At 38.8% G+C, this 16036-nt stretch overlaps 1 protein-coding gene across 1 annotated transcript; it reads left to right on the forward strand.

Moving 5' to 3' along the window:
- The first annotated feature begins 8738 nt into the window (after nt 1-8738).
- LOC124247874 (trace amine-associated receptor 3) lies at nt 8739-9770 on the forward strand. The gene has a single exon (XM_046677659.1). It carries the CDS (start codon nt 8739-8741, stop codon nt 9768-9770), a length of 1032 nt encoding a protein of 343 aa, XP_046533615.1.
- The last annotated feature ends 6266 nt before the right edge of the window (nt 9771-16036 follow it).

The raw sequence follows: 16036 nt of genomic DNA on the forward strand, positions 1-16036 counted from the left end.
GATGATTTCCCTGGTATATATAAAAAATCTTCAGTTAACTGATTTCAAGCTACAAATGCAATGTCAACTGGCCCTCAAAATTCCTGGAAAGTGAACAACCTACTTTGCAAGTGGGCATGAGTGGTCCCAGTATATCTGTGGCTTCACATAACATTTTTAATGAGAAACAAACTAGAATAGAAGAAACTAGGTAATCTCAGACTGCATCACTTGCTTTGAGGGTAAATGTTACCTTACGAAGTTTTTATTTTAGTTATATATAGGTATTTGTTTATGTATGTGTGTATATGTTTTTGCACATGTAAGTGAAATATTTTTTGTTTACCTTCTTCATTTGCATTATATCAATGAAGAAATTAACAATTTTTTTCCCTTTGTGGAAAAGTTTACGTAATCGTCCAGAAATTTTCTTTGATCTTAATTCACTGCACAGATCACAATTAAACAGTGACCGTTCGGCAGTCAGCTTAAGTGTTAGTCTTGCCTGCCTGCCCAAAGATGGGCCTGCATACCTTGCCCTTCCATCCTTGCTGGCCTGCTGAGAGGTTGGTCCCTCCCTACGGCCTAGAGGGTAGAGGTGGAATAGTGCGGTTTCTTTGAAACGGTGAAAGAGACTCCAAGTCCAAAATAAATGGAAAAAGTGACTTTCCAAGAAGAGAGTAAATTAAAGCCAGGTACAGTTATGAGAGCTAATACAGTGTGTTGGACACTGCTGAGTCTCTTTCATCATTCTTCTTAATGAAATGATGATGTTCATGCTGTTTTGGTATTTTAACACACACACACCCCCACACACAGACACACACAGACTTTCTCTCTTTGTTTTAAAAGCCCAATTGCTAAAAAATGAGTAAAAGGGATTTTAGCCTTACTGTAAAGTAGATTATTTTGAATGAATATTTATTGAATTTACCTTGCAATTCTTTAACATATGACTCTAGAAGATAAAACTAAATATTTTGGAGTAAGGTTGCCTGTTGACATTTGTTGAGGAGTTTATGACTATCTTCTTTTACAGAACGATGATGTTTGTGGTGGTGGTTATTGTTTATGCTGGTGCTTACAGAGGAGATAAAAATTTGGCAGCCCAATGTGGGCCATAAAGATTCTAATGATGCTTCTTCTCTCTTTCTATTAGAATCCTATTTGTATTTAAAAACATTCAAACAGCCCCACCATAAAGTTCCTCTCAGCTATTCCCCTTTCATTGAAGCAGATCATTTTCTCTGCACCTTGACAGGGCACTTTTTAGATTCAGAATGTAGGCATCCTCACTTATTTGCCAGTGAAAGAAAGAGTGATCCAGGCTCCTGCGTCCTGTCTGCCTTCCATCACTCATCCTGCCTTCATCTCCCAGAGTTAGTAAAACAATGTCTCCCCGCCACAACCAGAATTTTGTGGGAAGTTACAGATGAGAAAACTGAACCCAGACAGAGTAAGAGATTTGCCCTGGATTATATAGCTAATTATAGAAGCAGGACTCAAATCCAGCTCTCTTGACTTCTTATTGGGTGTTCTTTGTGTCCTGAACGAGTTTTTTCAAGATTTGTGACACTTGAATTGGCTTTTTCTCCCCTTTTTTTTTCACAAAGCATTTCAGTTAAACTGGTACAAATTGCTGAAGCAAAAATAAATCCTTCCTTCCCCCCTGAATATCTTCTCATTCCATTTGGGAGTCAAAGTGTAAACAGAAACCTTCTATGATTCAGACAATTATCGCTCCTTTGGATATCAGCCAACATTTAATTTAGCCTACATATGTCTATGTATTTTTAATATACAGGAGTTTCAGCACCTTATCTTCCCAGAATCGGAACCCAAATGACCATGAAATCATTATGACATTGCTGTCCTTCATTTGGATAAGAGGAAGTTGAAAACTATCGGGGACATTAAAAATACACAGACTATTTCACTATCCCCCAGGAAGGAGAGTGAAAAGAGCAATTCCCCTGGGGTCCTACAGTTACTTCCTCTCTTGGAGCTCTTGGGTCTGACTCCGTCACTCCGGTTCTCTTGAGAACAGAGGCAAACTTATATGAATCAGGCTTCTTAATCCTCAACACTCCACTTCCTAGACATTCCTGACCTCAGGCCCACCAAGCCACCAGAAGTGACTCAATGATTGACTGCTAACTTTCAGGAGAGGGAAGGTACTGGGTATATAAAAAGAATTGGAAATGTGCTATCCTATTTTTTGTTTTAAATTTTATTTGTTTATTTTGTGTGTGAGGAAGTTTGGCCCTGAGCTAACATCTGTGCCTGTCTTCCTCTATTTTGTATGTGGGATGCTGCCGCAGCATGGCTTGATGAGTGGTGCTAGGTCTGTGCCCAGGATCTGAACCTGTGAGCCCCAAGTCACAGAACCAGAGCATGTGAACTTAACCACTATGCTACTGGGCCTGCCCCTTCTTTATTTTTTTTAGTTGCTGATTTATTCTCTGTTTTCAAAATAATTGAACAGCAATAATTAAATTTTATAGAGAACCAGAAATTGTCACAAATAGGATGCAATAGAGAAGGGAAAATGATTATGATATTTAAGTGAAAGAAGGTCTGAAATTTTCCACTGAATTTCATTTGGCAAGGTTTATAAATTTCTATGTAGTGTCAATATAAAAAAATGTTTTTGTAAAGTGTAAGAACTATGCAAGACATGATTTAGTAAATGTAAGGTACTTATGTATTTCAATAATACTGAATTGTGCTCTTTGATGGTATATCTTAAAAAAAAAAAATCTTGTTCTATGCTACTTAATTCTCTGCCAGATACTAGATATTTCATTTTTGGTATTTTTTCTCTTGCAAGTAGCGTTTACTTAAGATATTCAGTTGTTCTTTGCTCCTCAAAATTATTCACTCATTTCAGATACAGAGTGTTCAAACTAAAAATGCAGTTTCTCTATTGTCAAGAACTGTTCTTCTCAAATTCAATGGGTGTACAAATAATGGAGGCATCTTGCTAAGAAGTACATTTTGAGATGAGTCTGAGATTTTCATTTCTGGAAATGTTCCCAGGAGATGAGGATGTGGCTGGCCTATGACCCATACTTTGATTAGCAAAGACTAGTTGGCAGAAACTATGAGCAGATGAAGCCACAGATCTTCTTGTTATCCAAATAGATCAGAAATGAATTGCTCCCTATTATTAGAGATGGTAAGAAGTGGTGTGAGGTTTACTGAAACAGGAGCTGATAGACCTGGATTATAACGTTGGTTCCAGCATTCAGTAGCAATGGCAACCTCAAGGCCCTAGTTATTTCACTATGTGGAACAGTTGGGAGGATGCAGTTGAAATGTGCCTTTCAAGTAATCTAGAAACTTTAAAACACCCAGAATTTTAATTGTTAACTGGGTTTCGTTTGGAACGCAGTTTGTTTTTAAAAGGGATTTATTAGCTATCTTCTAAGAGCATTTACTGTTCTCCTAGTATTTTCATCTTTCCCAACCATATGTCTCCAATACCATGAGATAAAATGTCTATTAAGCAGGTTTCATAATGTATTGGAATTAATTTCTTTCCATTTAATTCAACAAGTTGTCACTGCTTATCCACTGTGTACACAGCTCTGTGTTAAGCGTCGCAAGGGTTAGATGGTTAATAGGATGTTATCTCGGTAACTAAACTTCTTGAGAAATTTCTAAACTGTAAATTTTAAGATAAAGCAGTTTTAAAAAACTCTGTGCTGGAAGAGGAAACAAAGGTATTTGCAATCAAAGTCAGTAAGAGGAGGAAGTGGGATCACCCCTCTCTTGGAGCTTTGGCCGCCCCAAGAGTCTATAATTGCCTGAGATCAGCTCCAACTGGGAGAGTCATAAAAGGCTTCTGGAAGGAAATGATATTTGAGCTGAGCTTTGAAGTGGTCAGAGATGAAGGGACCGGCAATCAGGTGCAGGAAAGGGAGTTGGCCAAGCCACAGACTGGGCATTTGCAGGGCAATGTAGAGACCACTGTGGCGAAAGGTGGCTGCAGTGTTATAGACTGAAGGGAGGAGAGGCTGAAATGCAACAGATGCTGAAAAGACCCATTTACAACATGCAGAACCGTGCTCTGATGTGCTGGCCAAGGTGTGTTTTCCCACGCCCTTTCCTTTGTATCCGCCAAAAAAGAGTGTATGGACTTGATAAAAGATTTATTTATATCAATTCCTCTTGAGCGCGCTACTCAGATTCTCGGATTCTTCGGAAGTTGTTCTGCCTGTTCTGTGTATACATTTACTGTCCCTTAAAATGTTTTTCCTGCTCCCAGCTGCTTTTAAGAAGACCAACATTTTCAAGAGGTCATCTCTGCCCACTGCCAACTGCTGTGTGGTTTTATGAGGCTTACTTATGAACTGTGAGCTATTTGGAATAAATCAGTCACTTACACACCAGATACTACTTTTACTTTTTGATGTCATGATGTGTAAACTAGTATGGATAGTTATAAAGTAGATTTATGGAAGAAATCTTTTCCTTCTGTTTATCTTAGTTTTCAGCGTTACATTGGAATACAGTCCACTTATTGTCATCCCTGAAATGGCTTCCAAGTAGTCTTTGCCAGTATAGTCTTTAAATATTCATTGTCATCTATACTACATATTAGAGAATTAACCAGAAAGGATCCAATGTAATGAATTTTCATAAATTGCAAACCTTTGCTTATCTTTCTATTATACTGCATAGACCATTTACACTTTTGTAATACAATACTAGTCTAAATTAGGAAATTACTCATGAAATTGTACTATCGCCCTGTTGTTTTTATTTAACAAGTTTAATCAAAAATTAACACAAGTGTGTTCCTTGGATAGAATTTGCTTTTAGGCTAAGAATGATTTCGGAACTTTGAAAATAGTATTTATGTTTGAGGCCTTGTAGTTCAAGATCAATTTTTTAATAGATTATATAAAAATTGACATTGTCTTCTGACCTGTGGCAAGAGAAATGATGGAACAACCACTGTCAATGTCAGTTCCAGGTCATTAAATTGGTGCTGGTTTCGGCAAGAGCCTCTTTCTCTTAGCTGGCATACCATGAGCAGGCATTCCAAAGCGGTCTGAGGCTGGTTTGAAATTTTAAGGATTCTCTTAAGCAGTTACCTAATCAGCTGAAATACTTTAAACTTCAGCCTTAAATTCCAGGAGGCATGGGGCAACCAGAATTTAAAGCAGAAATAGAAAGCACATTATTTGTGGACATTACCCAAATTTGTGCTCAAATAAAAAAACTTTAAAATTTGCTTCTTCTTATGTTTCATTTGAGTCACTATGTTAAAGAAAAATAACATTAATTGTTCATTTCTTCCTTTGTTAATCATTCTTATCTGGTGTTTTTTCAACAAATAAAAATGAGAAAAATCACAATTTGGATTAATTTGTATCTCTGTACATACATACACACACAGGTGGCAATGGCAGTCTTAAGTGCTTTACTGAAATACTTAGGTTCTAGAAGAGGGGACTGTGTTTTATAGCAATAGTGACACTTGTATTTGTTTGTGCCTTATTAATAGCATGTGCAAATATTTATCTCCTTCTGTTAGCACCAAGGATGGTAAGTTTCCATTTTCTACTACATCTTATATGACATTCACACTTTAAGGCTATGAAAATTAGATTCTGAACCTAGAGTGTGCTGTCGGGCCACCTCTACCGACTACTCGAATGACTATGTCCAGCTCACTGAAGATCCTTTCCAATAATTTTTAGCTCCATGACATAATCATGCGTTGAAAATCTACTTCTTGCAAATGTATATCACTAGAGATATGCCAACCTTATTATCAGCCAGTACTTGAAACTGAAACTTGAGAGAGAAAAGGAAAAGATCCTAATGGGAAATTCCTTGAAATTACTAGTATTCGAGCATTTTAACTTAGAAAATTGGCAATTTCATAGAGGCTGTGTGGTTCAAGGTAATAGATTCCATGGAAGACTCAAAAAAGGGCCAAATCAAAGGAGACGCCGTAATTCTTACGAGGAATCACAAGGAGGAAAGTAGGAATGATGCTGATGGCCTCCAATATCTTTATAGACAACTTCCAAACTTATAAGCAAGTTATGAAACAAAGTTCATTTGAAAATCAGTGATTTGGAAATCAGAACATAGTTTTCTAAAAGAACATTGTTAGTTTGTCAAAGCTGGGTTTTACCGAGGGCTTATTAGATAAATGCCGTGATTTTCATACATTATCTCTGATCTTTAAATCAACTGTGTAAAGTAGGGCACATTATTCTCATTTTATCAAGGAGGGAACTGAGGCTCAGCGACACTGAGAAACTTGTCCAAAGTAAGACAGTTAATCTGTGGTAGAACAATGGTCAAACCCAGGTTTGCCTGATTTCAAAGCCATATTGTGGAATGAAGATGGCCGGGGGCTGGAAATTGCATTGCGTAATAAATCTTCTTAAACATTCCACTTGAGGTCTTCTCGAGTTCTGAAAGTATATGAATTTTCCCTTATATAAATAGGAATGCATACAGTGGAAGATTTGATGTCATGTCAAAACACTTCATCAAATCCTTCCAATCCTTAAAAAATGGAGCAGTTACTTGTATGCAACACCCATGAGGTTGTTTCAACATCGTGCCTGTGATCACGAAGATTATATCAGCGGGCCAGCCCCGATGGGCTAGTGGTTAAGTTTGGCATGCTCTGCTTCAGTGGCCCAGGTTGGTTCCAGATGCAGAATTATACCACTCGTCTGTCAGTGGTCGTGCTGTGGTGGCGGCTCAAGTACAAAAAAGAGAAAGATTGGCACAGGATGTCAACTTAGGGTGAATCTTCCTCAGTAAAAAAAAAAAAAAAAAAAAAGAAAGATTATATGGGCATCTCGAGTGTGACAGTGAGTTTCCTGGATAATGATATACTCTAACAGCATGCGTCTTCATGGACTTAAACACTGTACCAGTTTAATTGTAAGTCTGTGCTCTCCAACACAGTATTTTCTTTCATTTTTGAGAGCATATGAGTTTCAGCTGGAAGAAAACACCCCAACTTCCCTAAGTGGTAGGTAAGATGATAAGTATTGCATAAGGAGCTAAAAAGAGCCAGTACAACTCCGTCTTAACACGTCCATGGAACACCAAGGGGTCTCTTATGCCACCACTGCCACCCCCACCCAACTGCGCTTAGATAAAACACTCGACAGCTTTTTTTCTTTTCCTAATACCATTTTATCTCCATCTGGACTCAGCATCTTTAGTTCTCTTCTCACTACCCTAAGAGATCAGTATCTCCCAGCTCGGCCTGTCTAAATGCTACTCTGGGAGCATCAGAAGCAATTTAACACCAGAAGATATTTTTATGAACTGTGCTCCTGGAACGAGTCCACTAATTTCTAGCAAAGTTTCAAACATTTGAATCAGTTGCTTTTATTGCAATAATGCAGATATTTAAAAAACGACCATTTGTCATTTATTTTTATATTTATTCATTCAAAAAAATGTATCTAGTGCCTGCCACAAGCGTTAACCTGGGTACTAAGAAGCCAGAGGTGAACAAGACAGAGAAGTTCTTTGCCTCATGTTAGTATAGCAAAAAGGCAGGCCTGGGACCAACAGGAGGCACGTGAACTTTGACTGACCTGTGTCTGAGAATGTGAAATTTGTGATCCTTATGAGTCACTCAGGGATGGAGCATGTGACATGGCCCCACTAGTTAGAATTTCAGGTAAGCAGGAAGACTCAAAAAATTCAGCAAAAGAGAACGAAAAGGAGAGGAGAGGATGAGAGGAGAGGAGAAGCTCAGAAGCATTGACCCGGGACCACAGCTTAGCCCACAGGTACATGACTCTGTATATTTCAACAGCCATATGCCATTTAAAAGCCTTAAGACATCTGCGAACTTTTTACAAATGAAGATCTCAAATTATTGAAAGAATGCATAAAGGAAAACATGTGATTTCACTTAGCTTTTGTGTGTTAAGTATTACTATGGTGAAAGAGATGTTAGCGTGTTGTATCTCAAAGGAGTTTCTAGGAAAGTGGCTGGTCAAAGTGCTAGTCGACCACAAATTCTTTTTTTAAAAAACAGCGTTATTGTGGTATAGGTGATAGACATAGAACCACACAATCTGATGCGTTTAGACATATGCAAACACCTGTGATACCATCACCACAATCAAGGTCATAGACAGATACACCACCTCCCAGAGTTTTCCATGTCCCTTTGCTTTTAGTTTTTGAGGTAAGAACACTTAACGAGCGATCTACCCTCAACAAATTTTGGAGTGCACACTACATGTCATTAACTCTAAGCACTATGTTGTGCAGCAGATCTCTAGAACGTATTCTTCTGCGTAACTGAAACTCCGCGCCCGTTGAACAATTACGGCCCATTTCCCCCTCCCCCAGCCCCTGGTAACCACTATTATCTTCTCTGTGTCTCTGAGTTTGGCTATTTTATGCGTCTCATAGAAGAGGAATAAACTCTTGAAAAGCTTCTGATACAGTGCCAGGAGTAGAGCAGTTGTTAGATAAACCCATGTTGAATGAACAAATAGAAGGAGATAAAAATAGACTAGAACAGGAAAGATAAGCAGTTGAGATTTTCCATTTTCTAATGCAGCAAATAACTCGGAAAGCAAGCATGATTGGTATAATTTTAAATATTTAAATAAATTAGAGTTGAAATGAATTAACAGATGACTTTGAACTTTATTGTACCAATAGGAGCTGAAATTTACTGGAATCATTTCAAGAAGAAGAAACATTGACTCATCTTCCTAGAAAGGAATTTGAAGAGATAAAGCACCATGGATCTAACTTATATTCCTGAAGATCTATCCAGTTGTCCAAAATTTGGAAATAAATCCTGTCCTCCCACCAACCGCACTTTTCACGTCCGAGTGATAATGTATTCGGTTATGACTGGAGCCATGGTTATCACTATCTTTGGAAACTTGGTTCTAATGATTTCCATATCATATTTCAAACAGCTCCATTCTCCCACAAATTTTCTGATCCTCTCCATGGCAACCAGTGACTTTCTGCTGGGTTTTGTCATTATGCCTTACAGCATGGTGCGATCGGTGGAGAGCTGCTGGTACTTTGGGGACGGCTTTTGTAAATTCCACGCAAGCTTTGACATGATGCTAAGCCTGACCTCCATCTTCCACCTTTGTTCCATTGCTATCGACAGATTTCATGCTGTGTGCTACCCTTTACACTACACGACCACAATGACGTCCTCCACGATAAAGCGACTGCTGGCATTTTGCTGGTCAGCTCCTGCTCTTTTTTCTTTTGGTTTAGTTCTGTCGGAGGCCAATGTTTCTGGTATGCAGAGCTATGAGATTCTTGTTGCTTGCTTCAATTTCTGTGCACTTACTTTCAACAAATTTTGGGGGACAATATTGTTTACTACATGTTTCTTTACTCCTGGTTCTGTCATGGTTGGTATTTATGGCAAAATCTTTATTGTTTCCAAACGGCATGCTCGACTCATGAGCAATATGTCTGAAAACACAAAATGGGAAGTGAAAAAGAACTTATCAAAGAGAAAGGACAGGAAAGCAGCTAAGACTCTGGGCATAGTCATGGGGGTGTTTCTAGCTTGCTGGTTGCCATGTTTTCTTGCTGTTTTGATCGACCCATATTTAGACTACTCCACTCCCGTGATAGTACTCGATATTTTAGTGTGGCTTGGGTACTTCAATTCCACTTGCAACCCCCTCATTCATGGCTTTTTTTACCCGTGGTTTCGGAAAGCACTTAAGTACATAGTGTCAGGAAAAATATTCAGCTCCCATTCAGAAACTGCAAATCTGTTTCCTGAAGCCCATTAATAAAAAAGCTAGCACAAAAGTAAATCAAATATTGGAAATGAGACTGTTATTATTCTGACCTGAAGCACGTACCTTACATCCTCAGATGACTGCAAATATTATTTGAGTAATCCAGATAAGTGTTCTGTAACCTGCACAAGAGCCACATTCAATTTCTTTGACCAGTCAAACAATCAATCAACCAACCAATCATTTATTAATCGTGACCTCTGTATCCAATCAACACACCTCTGACTGTGGGGAAAAATGTACAAAAGAAATAGAGAACGTAGGTCAGAACAGGTTGGCCTCGATTTACACATGTGAGACAAAGACCAATATAAGAAGAAAGAAAATAAAGTGTTAGTGGTTTTGGTTCCTGTCTGATTCCACTCTAGGAATACAGAAAAGGGAAGATCATTGTGACCTGTGGATCCATGGAGGAAGCGTGCCATGAGGTAAGCCTTTACTACCAACTAGCAGTCCGCTTTACCCCTTGACTTGGGAGAATTATTAATCATCATGATATCAATTATTCAGTTATTCTCTGACACCCAGAAGCTCACTACGAAGAGCTGCCCGTGGGAGAAACAGTGGATCACGCAGCATCATATGTAGCCTGAGCTTTTATCCTCGTGAGTTTTCACTTGGTGGTTCATATCTGAAATGAATTCCTCTCACCTGTCTCCAGCTTCTTTTTCTGCTTGGTGTGTCTACACCATCAGCCAGCATCGCAAGGCCTCTCCTTGTACTTGTCTTAGGGTCTAGTTGTCCTAGGGTCTCACCAAATAAATTTCATCCACACCACAATACCTGATTTAAGTCAGATTATCAACATTTGGTGATCCTTCCAGTGATTTTTTGTAACACATCAAGAGACAAACAGAGCCTTTCTTTTATTTGATAGATTGAGAAATACATGAGTAACGTGACAATCATGTCCGCGTCCTCTCATACCCGGGATTACGGTGTGGGAGGGAGAAGAGGAGGAGTAGAAGCAGGGCAGGGTGTTACTGCATCCAAGCTCGGCCTCAGGTCACACCTCAAAGAGAAAAATGTTATCCTGTCTTCCCATCTCTCTTCTAAGCCCTTCTCTCCAAATCCCCTGACACCCTATGTTTTAGATTCAACTATGGGAAGTCATCCAGGATCAACCGTGTCTCGAAGGACAATATGATTTAGTAATGACTACTCCCCTTCGCCATCATTACAGTGTTCGTTCCCTGTACTTGTTAGAAGGAAAGCAAACGTGCATAATGAATGCATAATTGATGGCCATGAAGTATTTTCACGCCTACCCAGGATATTTACTGATCCAGGCTAACTGCTGGTCTTCAGGACATTTCAGGCTGCATCCAGGAAGAGAAATTAGAGCATTAAGAGCACCTCCAGGCTCATTCTTCCTGAGATCCCGCAGGACCATGGATATCACCCAGTCACATCTCTCCCTCACAGAGGAGGACATTAAAATTGACTTGCCCCACTTGGTGGTGACAGACACTTCATGTCCACTGACACTTCTACTGCTTTTAACTTCCTCTCAGTTCCTGTTTTTAGAAGTCTCGTTTGTTTCTCTACTTCTAAACTATTCCTCTACCCTAAAAGCTTCATGCTGCGTGTGCGCGAGACGAAAATTTATTCATGACACCTGTTAAAGACGGTCAGGCAGACTTTAATCAAGTGAGGCTTCTAGAATGGGTTTTTCGTAGTAAGAGAGAGGGATGGGACTCAACTTCAACTCCAACAAGGTCAAGTGGGGATCTATGCCCAAGGAACACGGTGGGGCAGTGGATGGAAATATTACTAAGAGAAAACACCAGGGTTAAAGAGGATTCTTGCTAGGCTGGCTCAACAGAATTCTTGCAGAAGGAGGCCACAGTGATAAGATACTGAGGCTGGTCAGATACCAAGGGTGGGGGATTTGTGCTAAAGTGACTTAGCAGGATTCTTGCTCAAACTGGATTCTACAAGGGCTGAGAGGGAAGCCCAAGGTCAGGCATAGTCAAGCGGAGGACTCAGAGGAGCCTGATTAAACTTGGGTCAGAGGAGTCTTGTGTGTGTGTGTGTGTGTGTGTGTGTGTGTGTGTGTGTTCATATGCTTCTCATGGAAGTGGAGTTGGGGTTTTCAAAGGGGGAAGGGAGAGTAAAGTAAAGGGACAGCAGATTTAGCACTGGGGACATTGGCATGTGGTTGTTAAACTGAGGACTCTCCGTAGATATAAATCTATCTGAACATAAATGGAATAATCTATGTGAATAGACTTAGCTAGCTAGCTGCGTGAAATATATAGCTATAAGGCTATAGGAAAACTGTCCGTATTCACTGAGATAGATATTGAGTATTCAGTAAAGGATATAAATATTTATTTAGAATTCATCTGTACGTATGCCTCCCCTCCCCATGTTAACTAGTGTTCTTGACTCCTGTTTCGCAGCTTTCCAATCTACTCTGCACGGTTATCTGAAGGTGATACTTCCTCTTAAATATCTTCCAGGGTTTCTGTGCTAGATCCCTTCTGTTTTCCTAGTTTTCTCCACTCACTCTGAGTGGGAGGCACAGATCAGGATAGGGATTAAGGAGCTCCCTTGCCCTGGGGTGTCCAACAGAGTTTTACCAATGAGAATCACCTGCAGGAGATCGGCGGTGGAGGTGGAGGAGGGTGAAATCAGGGTACTTATCCCAGGCAACCCCCCTGGCAAATTGCCCCGGGGTTGGCAATGTTTCTCCAGGAATGGCCACTGGGAGTCCTCTCCATGCAATCATCCTCTTGAGTTCCTATAATTGTTCCCGTCCCCTGTCACTTTGGGCCCAGCCGAGGTGGTGGCTCCCTGCTCTGGCTGCCCCTGGGTACTAGAGTCTTTCTTGATGATTTCCTGAAATGCTACCATATCTTATTAAACCCTCCTCAAGCACCCAGACTGATTGTGCCATCTGTTTCCTGGCCGACACCTGAACGCATCCAGCTTTGCATTGCTGAGATAAAGTTTTGAAACTCTCCCCAAAGGCATCAAGTCTGGAAAGCCCTGCTTGGCCCATCTGTTTCCACATTTAGTCGCTCCTCTGGGGTCCCCACCCCTCTGAAGGAATCGTCCGTCCGCCAATAAGTCGTTCTCTCCATCTGCTTTATCTAGAGGGTACTCACCCTCCTCCATGACTTGGCAAACTTTTTATTCTTAAGATCCGTCTGTCAGCTTGAGACTTCTGGTGTCCTTTTTGTGTATAGAAAGATTATTTGAGGTAATTTTGGCTTTTAAAATGAATGTTTCATTTGTAAAATAATATTGAAAAATCTAGCTCTTCCTTAAAACATTCTTATTTAACTTCGTTGATGCAAATAATCCATAACCAACCCATAAATCAAAATTGGAGGAAGTTCATTATGAGCCAGAGGGAGCATTATAACGAGGGAAGGCCTTAGACAGCGTTCTGGAGAAGCATGGGTTTCAGTACAGTCTTATATCTTTTTAGAACAAAGAACATACTTTGAACACACCCAGGGTACATTTTCATCAAAATTTCAAAGAGGTATTCAGTTGCCAGTTAGCAGGTCAACCTAACGTTGATGTCAGGACCGGGCTAGTCCGGGCATCACGAATAGGGCATTGTAGGAGGGGAAGTCTGCATTCTTATCTTGAGAGCGTATTCTTTACTTTAACGGTTAAGCAGACGGACAGTGTATGTTTGATGGGCCGTAAGTCAGGCTTTTTAGTTCAAGCCAAATCAGTTTTAAACCTGAATAGTTACCCCCATACCTAAAAATGTGAAACTCTCTTGTCAACTTATAACTTATTTAATTTATAAACTTTATTTAACTTATAAGCTTTATTTAAATTATAAACAGAATATGTTATTCTATTTACACCTTTAGCAACTTTTAACAGCAACTTTGAAATGGCAGTTACAGCCTAGTTAATTGAATTCCCTTAATATTTTCTTTATATCAAATTAAAATGTTCAGTTTCTCTTTTCGATAATTTGCCCGACTAATACATAAAACTTTCCTGCGTACTTAAATAAATCTTGAAAATTTAATCACTTACTTACAAATATATTGAATTTTAAGATTCTTAATCATTATAATACCATTTATAAAATCAGCAAACTTCTTTTGTGCCTTTCAACTTAAAAGTCATGATGAAATCAATTAATTAATAACACATTTAAAGTGGGAATCACAAGCCAAAGCTATTGTGGTAAATACTCTAAATTCTTTTAATCATTATAAATACTAAAAATCACAAATATACAAAGATTTTTAAACTGAACACAAACTATATTACTATCATAGGTTTGATTTGCTTTATCATTTCTATATCTAATTCAGAGCCTTCACAAACGAAAGCTAAGGGTTCTTTAGGCCCTCCCTATAGCTAAAATAAAGTTTAAGTTAAATTAAATTGTTTGAATAAAATAAATAAAACTAAAAATAAAATAAAAACTTGTTTTAAAAAAATTTCATTATTTTTTGAAAGTGGGAACATATGCATATTAAAAAGTTCAAAAGGGAACAAAGTCTATACACTAAAACATAAGTCTCCCCCTAGTCTTTGTCTTTGGGTCTTCCAGACATGGTCCCCAGAGACAATAAGTTTCTGATGTATCTTTCTGAAGATATGCAGACACGGCCATAAAGGATCGTATATGTACATATTACTCACATTTTAAAAAAAGAAATGGCAAAATATCGTACATGCATGCTTTCTGCAAGTTGGTTGTTTCACATAGTATATGTCTTGGACGTTCAGTCCATATCAGGAAACGTAGACCTCCCTAATTTTTCAAAAAGTCTACAGAATGTTCCATTATTTGGAGGTATCATAATTTAACTTTGTTCCTTACTATTTCTGATTTTTGCTATACCAAATTATGTGGCAATAAATATCCATGTAAGTACACGTTTATTCATTGGAGTATATCAGTAAATACCTTGGTTGTTTGATTTTTGAAATTTGTTTTACTGCATACATTGCTCCTCCATCTGTGATCGAATACATGCATAGTTATTGATGCCCACCCAGAGAGATATAGCCCAGAACACAATGATAAACTAGAATGAACCCTGTCCCCTCGAAATTTGCATCTTAGTGTGGGAAAATAAAACACATGCATGGATGAACATATATTTTGTGAGAATTTTGACCAATGAAGAATAGTATACCTGACCTGAACCGTTTGAATTTTGTGTTTATTTTAGACCTATTTGTTAGTGTTTGAGGAAAATCTATTCAAAATTCTTGTGTACAGTTGATGAGTATCTGTTGGTCTGGTGTGTGTTTTCTTTTTTTTTTTACTTTACTCTTTATTTACTTTATTATTTCACCTTTGTTTTATTCTATATTACTTTCTTCATCTTCCTTTTATTTTATTTTATTTTCCTTTATACTTTATTTTATATTCTATATTACTTTATTGTTCTTGGAGGATGGGCGGCTAAGAGCAGTTTACTGGTAACGTCAAGGAAAGAAAATAGCTTTTTAATGTCAAAACATACAATTGTTTTCTTTTTGCAAATTAAGTTACTATCTTTAGTAATAATTAAGTCCTGGGACTCTCAAAGTCATTTGTCCTTGTGGAGCCCAAGAGAGCTGTGGTGGTGGGTTGGACAGCTCAGGGGCCAACTGGGACACCAGAGTCTGTGCTTTGTGCTTTGTGCTTTTTCATGTCGAAACCTCACTGAGCATTATCTTCACACTAAATAATTTTCTTTAGCCAAACACCATTGAAGTGTGAATGTTCTTTCCTGCGCCTGAGCCTGGGCAGACTCCTAAAGCCATTAAAAGGCCTTAAGTCCCCCGATATCTCTTAAAACAACTTCCTAAATGGATTCCTTTGTTAAAATAACAATTTTCCTGACTGGACTCTGACTGCTGTAATCAAAATTTATAAAAATATACTACAAAGTTATGAGTTCTCTATCTGGGAAGAAGTTTGGAAAGAGAAGTTTTGTAAAGCCAGAAGAGCCTAAAAAGAAAAATCCATCTTCCAACCATCCCCAGTCACCAAGACTTTTCATTTTGTGAAGAAAATCCTCAGAGGTTGTGTAGAGGAGGAAGACATTTCCTCTACCCTCTGGGTCCTTCTGGCTGGGCTATGAATTAAATTCACATGCAACAGAATAACAGGAGAAAATCAAACAAAGCTTTATAACATATGTACATGAGAGACACTCAGGAAAACTGAGCAATTTGCCAAAATGGTGGAGACTCTTATCTTAAATACCATCTTCAGGGGGCTGGTCCCGTGGCCAAGTGGTTAAGTTCACGCTCTCCACTTTGGCAGCTCAGGG

This window comes from Equus quagga, chromosome 11 (assembly GCF_021613505.1).
Source record: "Equus quagga isolate Etosha38 chromosome 11, UCLA_HA_Equagga_1.0, whole genome shotgun sequence".
Lineage (NCBI taxonomy): Eukaryota > Metazoa > Chordata > Mammalia > Perissodactyla > Equidae > Equus > Equus quagga.